The following is a 16073-nucleotide window of genomic DNA, read 5'->3' as shown; positions in this document are numbered from 1 at the left end:
GGGAGGGGGGGACAAAATAAAATCTACAAAAACTACTAAATAAATACATAAATAAATAAATAAATCCAAAAACCCACAAAAACACTTTAAAAATAATAAATTTTGCATTTTCTTCTTTGGATCTTGTGTTGATAACTGGTTTGAAATGGGGTGGGGGGGAGGGGGGATTATGGGTAAGTATGGGAGTGGGGGGGGATAAGTATCTCATTCTGATAATTCTTTAAACACCCCACCTGCAATGAATAAGTAAGTAAGTGGATATAATGTGGAGTACCATTAACAATTTCCAATGTAAATAGGGTCCACATACATAATCACCTATATGTGTAAAACCTTGCCAACACTTGTCATGAACTGAAATACCTTCATGATATTGCCGTGTACATACCGTGCTGCTGTACTGCAACACAGCAAGACGCCAACTGAGAGGAAGGCTTGCGGGACGGTTTTGCTGCAAACGCTTTGTTAAACCCAAGATGAAATTGCGTTCAGCCTCATAGATCGAACCTTTGGCGCTTTCTGAGCTGTCCACCAGAAAAGTAATCTCCACAGGGCAGATCATTTCTCCTGATAAGCACAGTTGGGCATTCTCATTTGTTATGTGTTCGTTAAATAGTGATTGATACAGTAGTGAACAAAAATTTATTATTTTTGTGGTTAGTTGCAGATGAGGATGCAATAAGGTCTTTCCAAACATTCAATATTTTATCAGTAAACCTCCAAAGTGCATTGAATGTAGGAAAATGGAAGAGTTGTATTTGGATACAATATCACAATGATATGACAGTATGGTAGTGAGAACCTTGACATAAAATGCTTTGGAGATGTCAAGAATAAAAAGTAAAACTAAAATTCCAAAATAAAACGATCTGGCTGAGTGACATGAGCTTATCAATTAGAGTTCTCTAAATAGCTCAAACTTTCCAACTCACGAGGATTGTCTTCCATGGAAGAGAAGTAGAACCTACCTTGGTATGAAAGGGTGGGAGACAATGCCAGAAGAAATGTAAAAGTATGACTTCTGCGAATATGATATATCAGTAAACCTTCAAAGTGCATTGAATGTAGGAAACTGAGATGTAATTGTTATTAATCATCCCTTTAAATGTTTTTTTTTTTTTTTAATTCTATACATGATGGAGACTTATGCAAGAGTTGATATGAAGGAAAAAATAGCAATGAATTCACAGTGGAGCAGTTGGAACACATTTGGGGACATCACATCACAGAACACACAACAAGCAGAGAAATGAACAAGTGGGAAAATAGGAGACAAAAGAGCGGACAAAACACAATGACCTGGTATGACAGTGTGAGTGAGGGGAGGTTAATGGATAGAGAAACTATCACAGGGAGGGATGGGGGAGGATGTGACATGGTGCTACACAACCTGCTTTGAGTCCTGGGGTGAGAGTGAAATTAAATAATCTCTGGAAGGCTATTCCACAAACTGGAGAAAAGAAGAACAAAAGAGTTGAGGAATGCAGTAAACCTGGATATTGGGAGTTTAATCAGGAGAGGGTTGCTGGAAGGACTTGTGCATTCTGGGAGAATTGAAGGGCTGAAAAAGCAAATTAAGCTAGGGCTGAGAGAGCAGAGCAAAGAGAAATAGTTCACAAAAATCGATGTATTACTAAAACTCTCATCTTGTCTATATGTATGTATGTTCCTGAAATACAGCCAAAACAGTACACGATAGCGCACAATTTTTAGGGCCACCTATACCGGGAGCCCGTGGAGCTTAGCTCAACCGAAGAGGGGAACAATTGCCGTCCTCATGGTAAGATGCCAGATGATATTCTCACCTCAGAAGTCTGCGTCTGCCGGGACACTGCTACTGGGTTGACATTCTGTGGTCAATATCCGTATCGCATAATCGGCGCTAGCTCAACCTGGCAGCGGAACGGCCCCAAGTAAGTTTCTGATATTATTCGTATAGCTTGTAACAGGGTATAAACAATGACAGACGATTTCGCTGCTGGAATACCAATGACAGACACTAATTAGATGCAGCAAAAATCACGCTAGCTCAAACGAACAGCGGAATGGCTAAAACCAATGCAGAATGCTAGTAAGGGGTCCCTGAGTACAAAAGGAGCACTGTCAGACAACTTTGTCGCTGGGCCCCCAGGACAGATGCTCCCGAGTTCGGGTTATCTTTGGTTGCGCTAGCTCAACCGAACAGCGGAACAGCTAAAGCCAATGCAGAATGGTAGTACCAGGTCCCCTGAGTAAAAAAGGAGCACTGACAGACAACTTGGTCGCTGGGCCCCCAGGACAGACGCTCCCAAGTGAGGCGTTGCATGTCAAGTGTACACATTTTTCAGCGAAATTTTGACACATCATCTTAGATTTCACTCTTTTTTTGTGCAAGTGTTTGTATCCACGGTAAAACATTATGTGTCAATTTTCAGACCTGGGAGCCAATCCGGGCCAATTTTAGGCCCCCCCCCAAATTTGGGCACCCCCGTTTGACCCACAATCTTCCAGTGGCCATATTACAGGATGTAGTGGTCCGATTTGGATGATCTTGGTATCAAAATGCTCGTAAAAGCGAGATCTTTCGAATTGCGTAAAGTAAAATCACTCAGAAAGAGTAACTTAAAAAGTTATAGTTTGGGGCGCCCTTTGACCTTGGGCCTCCGCCCCCCCCCCCAGCCAAACCGATGATCCCGATTTTTTTATGTGAGAATACCCCTTCATATACTCCAACACCTCAGCATAAATTAAAATGGGATCTCAATGGGTTCAAGTGTGATGATGGTTTTATTGTTCGGGGTCCACATCTATCTATAATTCCAGCAATCTCTGTGTGTGTCTGTACTGTCTGTCTGTTTGTCTGCGACCGCCGTTTCTCAATGACTGCCGGTCCGATCTGATTGAAACTTGCCAGGAATATTGCCGGGGCCCCGCAGATGTGCCTTTTAGAGGTTTGATGTCAATCGGACAAGCGGTTCCCAAGTTACGGCCATTTTATTGCTTTTTTCAGTGTTGAAAAGGTGTATATATGGCAGATGAAGTGTCGTTCCACCATATCACCTTATCATGCCATTTTTCTCAGAATAATGATAACAGCATATTAATAATAATAATAATAATAGCACAATTTGGCAGTACACAATAATAGCACAATGAGTGAATAAAAAGAATAACGTGATACAATGACCAATGTCTGTCAACCAATAACGACCTATATATTGTCTGTCAACCAGACAGGACAAGGTGCTATGACGTCACGAATGACGTCACAATGCTTCCTCTTCGGATTGAAACTTGCCAGGAATATTGCTGGGGACCCGCGGATGTGCCTTTTCGAGGTTTGATATCAATCGGACGAGTGGTTCCCAAGTTACGGCCATTTATCTGTCGACCAATGACAAGACACGGTGCTATGACATCACGAATGACGTCACAGTAAATGTTTATTTATTTATTCATTTATTTATTTATTTATTTATTTGCACGATTGACGGTCCGATCTAAATGAAACTTGCCAGGAATATTGCTGGGGACACGCGGATGTGCCTTTTCGAGGTTTGATATTAATCGGACGAGCGGTTCCCAAGTTACAGCCATTTATCTCTCGACCAATATCTGCGAGAGAGGGGGACGGGAGAGGGGGGATGAGAGTGGGGGCGAGAGAGGAGGGGGAGAGAGGAAGGGCGAGACTAGGGGGAGAGAGGGGGTCAAGAGAGGGGGAGAGAGAGGGGTGGGAGTGGGGACGAGAGAGAGGGGCGAGAGAGGGGGATGGGAGAGGGGATGTGAGAGGGGGAGCGAGAGGGGGTGTTAGAGGGGGTGAGAGAGAAGAGGTAGAGAGAGGGACGAGAGGAGGGGGAGAGAGGAGGAGCGAGACTAGGGGTGAGAGAGGGGGGAGAGAGAGAAGGGAGAAAGAGAAGGGGAGAGAGAGAGGGGTGAAAGGAGGGGTGAGAGGAGGGGTGAGACGAGGGGTGAGACAAGGGGTGGGAGAGGGGTGGGAGAGGGGTGGGAGAGGGGTGGGAGAGGGGTGGGAGAGGGGTGGGAGAGGGGTGGGAGAGGGGTGGGAGAGGGGTGGGAGAGGGGTGGGAGAGGGGTGGGGGAGGGGGAGTGGAGGGAGAGAGAGGGGGAGAGAGTGGGGGGAGAGAGTGGGGGGAGAGAGAGGGGGGATAGAGGGGGGCGATAGAGGGGAGGGCGAAAGAGGGGAGGGCGAAAGAGGGGAGGGCGAAAGAGGGGAGGGAGAGAGGGGGAGAGAGAGAGGGGCGTCACAATTCAAGAGAGGGGGAGAGAGGAGGGGGCGAGAGGGGGTGAGAGTGGGGCGAGAGAGGAGGGGGAGAGAGGAGGGGCGATAATAGGGGGGAGCGAGGGGGGCGAGAGAGAGGGGGGGCGTCAAAATTCTTCGTTTGATATGACATCACAATTAACGCTGGGTACCTGAGTATGTTTCCCAGGTGTTTCCCAAGTTATGGCCATTTATGATACGGTTGGTCTGATCTAATTGAAATAATGCCCCAATCCAGTCGTCGTTTACGCACATACGGGCCCGTACTAGTATCACTAATTCTTGATTCGACATTAGGCGACGTTTGCCGTCATCGTTTCAATGACGTCACCTGCCTGCAGGCGACTTTATGTCTGAAATTGACAATCATCATCTCTGGACTAATATATATATATATATATATATATATATATATATATATATATATATATATATATATGTATATGTATATGTATATGTATATGTATGTATATGTATATGTATGTATATATATATATATATATATATATATATATATATATATATATATATATATATATATTTTGCATCATTTGTGAAAAATTATTCTGCCTATTGTGTCTATCAATTTTTAAGTGTACATTTTTTGTATAACCATCATCGAATTAAGTTATCAATGGGATAATCTCAGTTTGTGCATATTTTGCAGTCAGCATGGTGACTGAAGATCGAAAGGAGTTCCAAAAATACTGTTGCGATCCGTTCAGCTGCCATAAAACGAAACAACGAAAAGATCTTCACAATGTGTCCAATGATATGTTGATGAAACTTTCTTCAAAGGTGAAAAAAAGATGACAGACTTTGTACTTCGTGCAGAAAAAAAACTCAGTTGTCACCAGAGCGTATTGAAGAATCATCTTCGACCAGTTCGAAATTATCATCAGAAGGTACGATCGAAGGCATTGCAGGATCTATTTCGACAGATGAGGACGAGGAAGTTTTTGAGCGAGAAGCAGAAGTTGACATTAAACCAGTCGTTATCGATGATAGGCGAAAGCCCATTCGACAAACGAAAGGCGGAAAGGAACCCAGGGTACGTTCCTGAAAAGCGAGGCAAAGTGGAAGATTCTGTGCGAAAGAAATTAGAACTCGTTGCTGGACCAAGCACTGCGGAGAAAACACAAAATACAGCGTCAAAATGTGATGAAAACTGCATGCCAGAGGTGATCAAAGGCCTGAAAGAAAAATACGTTGTTTCGAGCAGTTCAGAGCAAATACGTATACTGACAATATTTGCTAGGAATATTAGCATCATAGGGATGATGAGTGAATTCAGTTGCTCCCAAAGAATGGCTGTGCAAGCCAAAAATTAAGAGAAAGAAAATGGTATGAGCTATCGTCTCCAAATCCCAAACGGTAAAATATTGCCTGACAAAGTGAAATCCGCCGTAACCGAATTTTACCGAAGTAATGAAGTCAGCCGAATAATGCCAGGAAAAAAGGACTGTGTGGTGGTCAGGAATGAACTTGGAAAAGACGAAATTCAAAAGCGCCTGGTACTAAACAATCTCACGGAACTGTTTCAGAAATTCAAAGAGAAGAACCCTGGCTTGAAAGTTAGATTCGCGAAGTTCGCCATGCTCCGTCCCTCGGAGTGTGTCCTGGCCGGTTCAGGTGGTACACACAGTGTATGTGTATGTACGATACATCAAAATGTGAAATTCGGGGGCACCCAAATTTGGGGGGGGGGCTAAAATGGGCCCCGATTGGCCCCCAGGTCTGAAAATTGACATATGATGTTTTAGCATGGATACAAACACTTGCACAAAAAAGAGTGAAATCTAAGACGATGTGTCAAAATTTCGCTGAAAAATGTGTACACTTGACATGGAACGCCCCACTAGGGAGCGTCTGTCCTGGGGGCCCAGCGACCAAGGTGTCTGTCAGTGCTCCTTTTGTACTCAGGTGACCTGGTACTACCATTCTGTGCTGGTTTTAGCCGTTCTGCTTTTCGGTTGAGCAAGCGCAACAAAAGGGTCCCAAATTAAGGAGCGTCTGTCCTGCGGGCCCAGCGACCAAGTTGTGTCAGTGTTCCTTTTGTACTCAGGGGACCTGGTACTACCATTCTGTGTTGGTTTTAGCCATTCCGCTGTTCGGTTGAGCGAGCGTGATTTTCGCGGCATCTAATTAGCGTCTGTCACCGGTATTCCAGCGGCGAAATCGTCTGTCATTGTTTACACCGTGTTACAAGCTATACAAATAATATCAGAAACCTACTTGGGGCCGTTCCGCTGCCAGGTTGAGCTCGCACAGATTATGCGATACAGATATTGACCACAGAATGTCAACCCAGCAGCAGTGTCCCGGCAGACGCAGAGTTCTGAGGTGAGAATATCATCTGGCATCTTACCATGAGGACGGCAATTGTTCACCTCTTCGGTTGAGCTAAGCCCCGCGGGCTTACTCGGTCTAACCTTACTCACCATTCTCCTGCGATGTGCAGTATCAAGTTTCGTTCAAATCGGGCAACGGAAAAAAATATTAAAATATCAATTCCCGATTCAGTCAAGTACTCTTCGGGATTATTTGATCAATGGAAACAACCTCAGCAGTATAGTTCGCTGGAGCTATCTTCTTTTTTTTAATGATTGTTTTTGTCAACCGCTGTCACAACGGGAACCCAACGGGTTCACGGGTCATCTAGTAAAAAATAAAAACAGGGATGCAAGGAACTGCTTGCGATGTGAAAACAACAGATCCTGTGCTCCGGCCTCATAGCAGCAGTTTCCAATAATGTTGAGAGCTTTTCATTTGACAGAATCCAGGAGAGATAGATGTGATGCTTGGGCACCAGTCCACCAAAAGGGAAGGCAATACTCTATTAATATTTTTGGCTTCACAACAGTGAGACTCAAGCAAGAGCAAGGTAGAACAGACATTGGGACAAACATCAAGGGAATGAACAAATGGGAATAGAGGAGGGGAGGAAACTAACAATGGAAACAGTGCAATGCCGCCTTCATGCTACCTTCTCTTTTCAGGTGTGATCGCAGGGGTCTTAATTCAGCCTATTCAAACATGCCTTGCCTTGGAAACACAATCTACTCTCATGGGCTAATTAAAGTCCAGCATATAATCGAAATATTATATGGATTTGAGAAGCACATCTCGTGGACTAAACAAGTGTCGAAATCTGGAGTGAAATCTGAAAATTTTAACAAATTCACGATTTTTATAACTAACTATATTTATTTAAACAAAGCAGTAAGCTTAATATTTTTCTACTGTTTGGATGATTATATGTAGTGAAGAAAAAGATTAAGGAATGTGCAGAAAGTGTTAGTTCATTGAGCACAACGCCATGCTCTCACACTTGCCTTTGCAATCCATCAAGAGGATGGAGTCGACAGGGGTCCTTTTTTTTCAGCAATTACAGAAGCAGTTTTCTTTTTACCATTTTGTGTGGTCTGCTTTCATGACAAAATATTCATATAAATACACACTCTCTCTATCAAGTGCAGCCTGTGGCTGCTGGTTGCATCATTGGTTGGGACGTAGCTATGCCGCTGATGCAGTGTCCCCCTTACCAGTACATTGGTACTCATTTTGCTGACCTCGGAAGGATGACAGGCTGAGTCAACCTCCTGGTGTATTTTAATTCAGCGGCCAACGGGGCTTGAACTCAGGACCCTAGGATCCCAAGTCGCCACCCTAACCACGAAGCCAACACCAGGCTATAAATACACTAATAGTTGCTGCAATATATTAATAGTCGACAATTACTGAAAATGAGGAGGTACGAAGACAGTACACACAGATGTGATACAAGTGACTCTTCATGGGATGTGTGCATGCCTGCATGCAAGGTGGTTGGAGGAACGCATATGAGGCATACATGCAGGTCTACCTTTGCCAGGTACATAGCATGGGTATTAATTGTTAAATGCTCCTGCCCAGTTTTATATCGAACAAGGTGGTTTTTAAAAAACGTTGCTGTTTGAGCGCATTTTATCACCCCCCCCCCACACCATGGTACACTGTCTACCCTCCCCTCATGCTGTCTTCCCTTCCCTGCCCCAAAATGCCTTCCCTTCCCTCCCCTCACACTACCCTCTTCCCAAACTACCTCCAGCACCACACAAGTCTCCGGGGGTCAAGGAGAGCAAGGGGTGTCAAAGAATGTGCGAATTAGACAAATTAAAGTTTTTCTTTAGCAGTCAGAACTGCTATGTCAATCAATTCCACAATCTGTCTCAGGTCAAGCGATTCTAAAGCTTATCTTATGTGTGGAAATTAAATAAAGGCATGAACACTGGCGCAGTTTTTTGACTATTCAAGGAAAACACCCTTCCTTCCGTTCCCCTTCCTTCATGCTTACTTCCTCCCAAAGCCCCTCCATCTCCCCACGGACGTTTCAACGTGCTGTTTTAATGTACCCAATTTTGTTCAATCCCATACGAATGCAGGCATAAGAGGACCAATCCACCCCTCCCCCCACTCTTTGCCCCACTTTCCCTCAAGTCCACCTCTCAAATGCATTTCCATAACACTCCCTTCCTCTCCTCAGTACCCCGCTCTCTACCCCATCCTCTTTGCTCCCTTCCTCCTCCAGGAGTGTATAGCAACATGTGGTGAGGCCTCGCTCCCCTCCCTTTCTTGCTACCCCCTTTCTCGCTCCCCCCTTTCTTGTCCCCCACCCCTTACTCACTCCCACACTTCTCGCTCTCCCCCCTTTTCTTGTCCTCCTACCGCTTACTCACTTCCACCTCCCCCTCTGCCACCCCCCCCCCAACCGTTTTAATATTCCCATCAGCAAAGCTACAGGTTGTATTTGCTGGTAATAATAATAATAATAATAATAATAATAATAATAATAATAATAATAATTGGTATGGAGATCAGAGAAGTGCTCGTCATACACCACGTTTCGATTTACCCACCGATTGCATCACGTACCTTCTGATTGAATGGTTTGCTATAGTGAGAACAATCATCTGGGTGGCAGATGGTCGGTTGTTATTTGTGGATTATGCGGTTTAACCATCCCAGACAGTCTGTGGCAATGCTTACCATAATTGTCAGGAGGTGCGTCTGATGTTTAAATGACAAATGTGGTCATCATTGATTAGATATTTATCGGTATGCCATCCTGATGAGGGCAAACAAGCCCTAAATGCGGATACGTGGCTCCATTTGATGTTTAACTGATGTTGTCCATGTAATGTTTGTCTGTTTGAAAGTCACCGGGCTGAGGCTTCTGGGTTGGAGGTGACGCTTTGGTGTCGGACTTTGTCCAATGGAGATTGGGGGAGTACTCATCACACTCCACATGTTTCGATTAACCTGCCAATCGCATCACGTGCTTTCTGGTTGAATGATTTGCATTAGCAGGAACAATCGTCTGGGTGGCAGACGGATGGTTGTTCTTGACGCATTATGCGGTTTTACCATGTGAGACATAGTCCATGGTGATTCTCACCAAAACAGTCAGGAGGTGTGTCAGATATGTATAAATTGTATATATATATACAATTATATATACATATATATATATTTACATATATATATTTACATATATATATTTACATGGAAAAGGGGGGGGGGATCCATGGACAGAATGTGTTGATAATTTAGCTTGGTTCATGTAATCTAGTAGGGTAGATTTACACTTGTATTAGGGATCTGTCAGAGAAATGATGTCGCATATAAAATTATGTACCGACTTGTGTGCATCGATGCACTGAGTGGGGGAAACAGCACACAATACATCCACCCACTGACAGGGATCTGCAGGGAAACTGTGATGAAAGAACTTGCAGTTACTTAAACCTGATCAAACTTCCATCATACAGTTCCAAATATTTGTTACTTTGGCAATTTTATTTATCCACAAGAAATGTAATGGATAACATATTGTAATTACTTTGCTACAGTGGTAATGTAAAATAATTATCAATCAAAGACAGCTGTGATGCCAACATTTGCAAATCTCACAACTCACAGCAGCATTAGTTTCATTATCCAGTTTATCACAGAAATACCCAAAGGAACTTGATAAACTTTGCATCAATTTCCCATTAAATTCATGGCAGTTAAGTTGCCTGTACTAGAATTGTACTTTCAATCAGACTAAAATTACCTTTGTGGTAATTGGTATTCATAACTTCACCAGTGTTTGTGAATTATTCTGCTTCCTTTTGATTTCATATTAAGAATTATTGATATAAATAAAACTGCATGTTTTAGGCCATTCGGATCCATCATTTTTTTTGGTACCTGTAACATCATGTTGTCTCAGCATCATCTTTTGCCTTCCCCTTTGTCGGTGTCTCCGAGCTGCATCCACGCTGTGGGAAACCCAGGCAGGCCCCAGGAGTAAAATAAGAAACACCAGGAGTGCACTTAATAACAGGTGAGGCCCAGTAGACATGGCTGGTGGCCTGCAAATACATCAGACAACCACATTTTGTTTTTTCTTCACATTCTTGAATGTTATAAAAGTATTTTCCTTTTGCCGTTGTCCATCACATCCTGCTCGTGTCATATTTATTAAAACTTGATTGTTTGCCCAATTATAATTAAAACCATTTTCCAATTGAGATTTGGAGATATCAAAATATCTTCCATGGCAAATAATACTGGGTGGTTTTCCTTTACCTTCGTAGCAAAAGTTAATTGGAGGAATTAGAATTTGATTAGTGTACCAGCAGACAATGACTGACTCTTTTTGAAAGATATTGTCATGGCCCTGGAGTCGTGGGGGAACCACGAAGGAGGGGCTGTCCCTGGTTCCTCTCCGGACTCATTGGAATCGCAGGCCGTCACACACAAATAACTTTGTGTCATGACGGGTCGCTAATCAACCGCAAATGCAAATAACTTGACCACATGACCCAGGGTCCTCCCTGACAACCATTTACCTATGAACACGTGATCAACTTATCAGGAAATCACACCCTCGATTTGTACTTGCGTTACTTACCTATCAGGTGCAGCCGAGCGGAGCTGCCAAGTACGTACTGGCTAAATAGCAGATTTTGGGGTATAACGTCATAGCTAAGCTAATGTACAGACCATGCTAGACCAATGGAGGAAAAGAGAAAAACGAGCTGAGTACATTTCTAACAGGCACATATATTTAAACAGGACTGAGGAAAATTATGTGGCACGGTATGGGATTCATTGCAAATTTACAGCAGCGAAAGCCAGGAATTTGTGGGGTGTGGCAAAAGACATACAATATTCACAAAAGAAGAAGAGTGCAGAGTTATCTCAAATATTCTTCGACAGTCTTAACTTGTGCTACGACAGGCACCATCACACACACACACAAACCCGAGGAAAGTTAGAGATAGCCCAGAGAGATAGGAAGTAGTTGAGGATGAGCGACCTCACAATACCTGGTGTGGTCAGTGGACCTGCGTAACCCAAAACACTTCAGAAAGGGAAAGGAGGGAGAAATACTGAAGGTGTCCATGGTGTGGAAGTGAGAGGTGTGAGCGTAATGCAACGTGAGGTGCAGCATGGTGAAAGAGGAAGATGTGAGGTGCAAGTCAGTATGGTTCACTCTGAAGAGAAAGGTGGTTTTGCTCTGGGTTTGAATCTGAAAACAACGGTCTTGGTCACTCTGAAAAGAACGGTCTGGTTCGGGCTTGACCATGCCGATTGCTCTTGTGCGTGCAGTCGACGAGAGAAAGATGGTTGAGAATGATGTACAAGAAAAAGACCCTATGGTAATAGTGTAAGAATCTGTGCATGTAAATGTTGCTACGGGGTGCAGCCAAACTGATCATCGATAGAATGAGAGGAGCTGCTGCTCATAGTAGTAACTCCTGATTCCGCGCTTGACTGCGTTGACTCGCGGCGCCACTCGCTCAGCGCCGAAACTTGCCCTCCTGCGCTATCTGTTTCCCTGGCGAGGTCCAACGTCTGTCGCAGTCTCTTGTCTGGCAAGCTCTGGCATCTGGCGATTCCTGACTCCTGGTGAATCTCTCTCCTGGCATGTCCAGCGTCTGGCAAGCTTGGCGATATCTGACTAAACTGAGCTGAGTTTGCTCTTTTTACGAGTCATGGGCAGGGGAGGAGCCAAGAATCGGATCAAATGAAGCTGTTGGTAGATTCAAGCCTCTCCATTGGTCCATAGCAGGTGTAGCCATGCCCCGTCAGGCCCCGAACATGAAAATGGCCTCATTTCCTCGCTGAAATGCCCACGCATTGGAGCTCAGACATTAATATGGAGCTATGGCTTTCGGAAATTCTCTCTGGCCAGGAAACGTGCACTGGCCTCCATTGAAATGTGGAATTTTAGTGAAATCACTGCGTTACCCATATGTCCTCAAATGAGGTCCAGCACATGTTCACGCCTCGAGTTATGCCCCATTCATAACCTGACCCTTGTCTCCTCAGCATCCATCCCTCGAGGACACGGCGAGTGTTCAATGAATAAATGGCGGATGCGGTGGTTGTGGAGAGGTGGGAGTACATTGTGACGTTCTGGAGTGAGGAGATTGTAATGTACCCGTGCGGTGAAGAGGTGGAAGTTGCTTGTAACGGCGTCATCCCGGGAAAGGAGAGATTGTCCCTTATGGTGGTGTTTGATATGAAAGTGTAAGCATAAATTGTTGCGGGTATTTTTGATAGTTGTGTGGAGTGGTTGTGGTGAGCCTGGTAGCAGCGTAGTGAGCAGAATGAAGATCAGAAGTGAGATGGCAGTTGGAAATTGGCGCGCAGTTTTGAACGGAAATTGTGCACATATGCAAATGAGCCTCAATGTGCCCATTTACTTGGGTCCTTTTGGTTTGCATGCTTGCTTGTGTGTTTCGTGTGAGAGACACAAAGCAGGGCAAAAGAGTGGAAGAAGTGTAAAGATTGAAGATTGAGGACCTAACTAAAAGAGCCCGATGCAATGCGTCTTTCCCATTTACCCACTAGACATATGGAAAGGGCCAACTAAACACACTATTGAAATAACTAGTTTGGGATCGCTGTATGTTGTGTGCCATTGCCTTGGAGGAATGCGGTTTTTCAGAACCATGACACTACCTCCTTCTCTTTTACTAGACTCAACCCGAGTCGTTAAACATTCTGTGGCATATAAATATTTGTGTGGCATGTAGGTGTAGGTTTTTTCTCTTCAACTATTTACCTACGAATCCCTAAGTGTGACATTTCAAAATTCAATACATGTCCCAAAAATAATAAACCTAATGCATTGCATAACTAAGCTAACAGACTCACGCGGATAATGTTATGCTAAATTCTGGAATTTTTGTCTAAACATAAACGGGTAGGTTAATAAGTATATACAATTCTAATATTTATACTGCCCATGGCGCAGGACCTGTAACTCAAGGAAAAAAACAAAAAAAACAAGAAAAATTGGTGAGAGCAGCAGCAGCAATTCAATGTAGATTCCTGGCCTCAATTGCCCTCTCTTTTCCTGGCTGCTGGAGGCAGCTCGCCCTATCATGGCAGGCCATAGTGCCATACGCCATCTCACAGTCCCTTTGAACTGGCCTTTATCATTGCTTCTGGGCTCTTCACACACAGTCCTCGGTCTGTCTGCATGGCAGTCCCTGCAACTGACTCCACAAAGCAAGTTATCCTGGGGCACATGGCAAAGATGAGTAATGGTATGGCAATGGCAAGGCAAAGGTAAGGTATGGCAAAGGAAGACCAGGTATGGTGAAGCAGGCCGGCAGGTGATATTCGCCAACCTTATGGTGGCCTTGTTCAGTTATGGAGGGAGAGTGGTAGTCTCGGCTCTCACTCTCTCACCGCAGGCAGGTCGGTGGTCTTTCTGTCTTCTACTGTCTCCTCTCCAGCCTCCCCCCCCTGCTCTCTCTGCGATTTGTCCCCACCACATTTCCACAGGGTTCACCAAAAACCCCTTTCTGGTAAAACTACAAAAATCACGAATCACTGCTCACCTTCACTCTTTCATTCCTCTTTTTTTCCCCACCTTTGGAATAAACACCCTCACTCTATTCAATCCCATTCTTCCCTCCAGGCCTTCAAAACAGCTGCTCACCACCACCTCCATCCAAATCCTCAATCTTTTTTACCCCGATAATCCACTTCCTTCAAATTCCCTGCTTTCCTTCGTGAAAGTCCTTGTAATGTCCATCATGTATACCCTGTGTTCCACCCCCCCCCCATCTTCTCCTTTCCACAGATCTCCTAATGTCTCTGTTCCCCGCTGTTTTGTTCTCCCCTCTCCCGCCCCTCTTGTCTCATGCCCCCCTTGCTGTGCGTTGTGTGTTAGCCCTCATACGAGCCTCGACAATGTATACAAAAAAAAGTGTATCAAGTGCTGTTGGTATGGGGTCTTATCAAGGGGTGTTGCATGGTTGATGTGTGTTTTTTAACCCAAGCCTATGCTTCCTCCCCTGGGAAAATATTTTTAAAAATACAAAAAACACAAAAAAAAAAAAAAAAACATTTTGCATTTTCTTATTTTGACCTTTTGTTGATAAATTGGTGTGGTGTTGATGTGGCGCAAGCATAATGGACTAAATGACCTCCACTTGTGTGTGTGTGTGTGTGTGTGTGTGTGTGTGTGTGTAATATATATATATATATATATATATATATATATATATATATATAGATATATATATATATATATATATATATATATATATATATATATATAGTTATGGATTTCCGCCCACCAGCGTGCGAACGACCGCGTCTAACCAATAGCGGTCGCTTTGCCCACCGAACGGACAATCCAGTCGCGGCTTTCCGGATCAATGCCAGAAACCAGCCACGGGTGTGTTTTTCATCACACCACAACCTTGTCCGCACTCTACCCGCGCTACAGGGTCTGATCGCCAAATCTTCGATTTACCTAATTATTCGCGCGGGTAGGTTACCGAGAGATTGCACCTCAACGGCACCGCTTGGAAACGAGCCGCTTAAGCAGCTCGCTTCCTTTTGGGATAACCGAGCGGGGTATTATCGCGCAGTCCCGTTGGACCCAAGTACTTTACCGGCTATTTAAAAACCAACTATATTCCGAGTGCAAGATGGGGCAGCTCAATGAGGGAATGGACGCAACGAACAGGTTTACATTCACACAAGGACATTTATTATAATAAAGCACGTATGCAATTAAACAAGGCAAAACACGTATGCAATTACACAAGCAACAAAAGCACGACAAAAGAACTAAAACCGTCTACTTATTATGTACAGTCACTTGCACTTAACAGCAGTTCCCACTTATTAAACGGGCCCACGGACACACGTACGCACACACACAACCAAGAAATGGTGGCAGAGGGGCCTTTAATAACGAGCTCCAGCTCGGAGGACAGGTGAGCTGAAACCCAGAACCTATCTCGAACCTCTTCACCTCGTGTGGTCTTCAAGTTGTTCGGACCCGGGCTCCAGCGAGAGCGAGCTGGATCCAATCGCCGTGAACTGCGATCCTTCCCGAGCTCCCGCAAATCCTCGCCCGCTTCTCAACACGGGCTGGTGAGACGAGGCGCCGACCCTTCCCGTCGATGCGCCGATCCTTCCCATCGATGCACCGCTTCCCCCAAGGAACCACCTCCAAGAAAAGATCGACGAGTCGCACCAAGCCGGGAACCAAAATGGAGAACAAAGAGCTCCACGAACCAAGAAGAAGAAGAAGCCACCACTCGCAGCTCGAGCCGAGCGACCAGCTTAACTCTCTTCCAAGCAAAGCAGCTCAAAGCAAAAAGCTCTCCCGAGCCAAGCAGAAGCCGAAGCTCACGGAACCATAAAAGCAAAAAGCCTCCAAAAAGCTTCCTCCCGAGCCAGGCCTCAGCCGAAGCTCACTGAGCCAGCTGAAGGAAAAAGCTTCCTAGAGCCTCAACCCTAACACAAGTCA

General features: G+C 44.6%; 1 protein-coding gene across 2 annotated transcripts in view; it reads right to left on the bottom strand.

Moving 5' to 3' along the window:
* Positions 1 to 16073, bottom strand: part of COL28A1 (collagen type XXVIII alpha 1 chain) — a 233479-nt gene that overhangs the window by 198983 nt on the left and 18423 nt on the right. For both annotated transcript variants that reach the window (XM_085892289.1, XM_085892290.1), the window contains exons 2-3: positions 10490 to 10653; positions 389 to 567 (exon numbers count right to left, since the gene is read on the bottom strand). In XM_085892289.1, coding sequence (XP_085748415.1) covers positions 389 to 567; positions 10490 to 10653 — 343 coding nt within the window. The remainder of the gene's footprint in view (positions 1 to 388; positions 568 to 10489; positions 10654 to 16073) is intronic.

Source organism: Eptatretus burgeri, chromosome 8, assembly GCF_056783735.1.
Source record: "Eptatretus burgeri isolate ZD-2024b chromosome 8, Ebu_testis_v1, whole genome shotgun sequence".
Classification (NCBI taxonomy): domain Eukaryota; kingdom Metazoa; phylum Chordata; class Myxini; order Myxiniformes; family Myxinidae; genus Eptatretus; species Eptatretus burgeri.
The sequence above is the reverse complement of the archived record's forward strand: the minus strand, read 5'-3'. Positions and strand labels throughout refer to the sequence as shown.